Source organism: Anneissia japonica, unplaced genomic scaffold (assembly GCF_011630105.1).
Source record: "Anneissia japonica isolate Jap-2015-1 unplaced genomic scaffold, ASM1163010v1 scaffold7417_len1557_cov152, whole genome shotgun sequence".
NCBI lineage: Eukaryota > Metazoa > Echinodermata > Crinoidea > Comatulida > Comatulidae > Anneissia > Anneissia japonica.
The window spans coordinates 1-1557 of record NW_022729387.1 but is presented as its reverse complement, the minus strand read 5'-3'; the positions used below and the strand labels follow the sequence as shown (position 1 = coordinate 1557).

Genomic DNA, 1557 nt, shown 5'->3' with positions numbered 1-1557 from the left:
TTTATATATATATATATAAATTTATATATATATAATTCTCATCAAAATAATAAATAGATACCTCGCTAAAACATCCAACAAAACTCGCGATCGGACTTCTACAATACAATCCAAAAATCCCATCTCAGGGGCTCTCTATGGTTTTCTCCACAGCACGCAACTCAGTCACCTATCCAACCAACTCAAAAACGACTTACAAATTATCAAAAATAATGTACCTGGCATTGAAGCCTTCAAAGAACCCCCAGTGTTGGCTAGGAGACAACCACCAAACCTCAAATCCCTAATCACATTCTCAAATCTTCTCTCTTCGTCCCCAACCAGGTAATTACAGATTCGGTATTTTTCATATCCTTGAAACAGACAGTCTCATCCATGTACCCAACACTAAAATCATCATCAGACCCTCTTCGCTCACTTGCAACTCCCATAATACTGTGTCATATATATCTTATTATGGTGTACCATATGTAAAGGGATATGTTATGTCGGAGAAAGTGGCTGCACATTTAGACAAAGGATCAATAATCACAAAATCTCTATAAGAAACAAATATAATCTTAATTTAGCTGAACACTTTAATGGAGCTAGGCACACCATTATGATATGAGGTGCATCATTATAGAAAACAACTTTAGGTATCTCAACGAAAGAAGATGTACAGAAATTAAATGGATTTTGAAACTTAGGACTCATAACAGGAGCTAATAAGGACCTAGATTCTGTTTTGCCGTCAACTGCTTATTAAAAGAGTGCTTATCATATTGATCTCTGTTATTTGCCATGCCAGATTTATTTATATATTTATTGCATTAGGTATAACGGTTTTGAGTTTTTTTTTTTATAATATGAGAGCCAAAAACAGCAATAATAATAAAACAGCATACTTGTAAAATCTGATACGTTTGAGCTACCATTCCATGTCCATGTACCACTGTTCTCGACTTTAGAATATCCTATCCATACGGTGTCATTGCGCTTTCGTTTCATTGAGACCTGCATTCTTAGGAATTCATTCTCTTCTATGGATTCTACAATTACCATTACTCCATTTCTGTCTGCACAAAACGATTTTGCCGATGACATCCCTAATCTTTTTAACGAAAACTGATAGCATTTCTGGTTGAAATAGACCATGTTCTCAGGACATAATTCTATAAATTGAAAAAAAAATTTAATTTAATTCATTCAATGTAAATATACTGTGACTTTATCGTCGAAAACTAGAGAAAAAAAAATGAGCGTTCGGCCAGACCAGTAGCGTTCGTGAAAAGCTATGAAGTATTGCATTATACATTTCCCATACCTATGCATTTAGTTATTGTGTAGTTAGGATTGCATAGCATTTTAGAAATTTAGTTGGAGGAGAACTTAACGTTCTCACATGCCAAGATGACTTTTAATGACGTCATTACTTTCTACATCCTACCATCGTTGTGCAGTCAAAAGCTGCCTAATGATCATTTACGTGGGACCTGCCTTGCTAGGTTTTGTTTGAGGAAAAGGCAGTGTTGTATGGAATGTTAAGTGGTTTCATTGTGATTGTCAGAAGACTGT

At 35.0% G+C, this 1557-nt stretch overlaps 1 protein-coding gene across 1 annotated transcript; it reads right to left on the bottom strand.

Annotated features, from left to right (window-relative positions):
- Positions 1–218: 218 nt before the first annotated feature.
- Positions 219–1154, bottom strand: LOC117114684 (hepatic lectin-like; the record flags this gene model as incomplete). The annotated part of the gene is made up of 2 exons (XM_033258372.1): positions 219–353; positions 888–1154. Coding segments are annotated over 2 exons (402 nt in total), but the record flags the coding sequence as incomplete, so codon positions are not given.
- Positions 1155–1557: the final 403 nt, after the last annotated feature.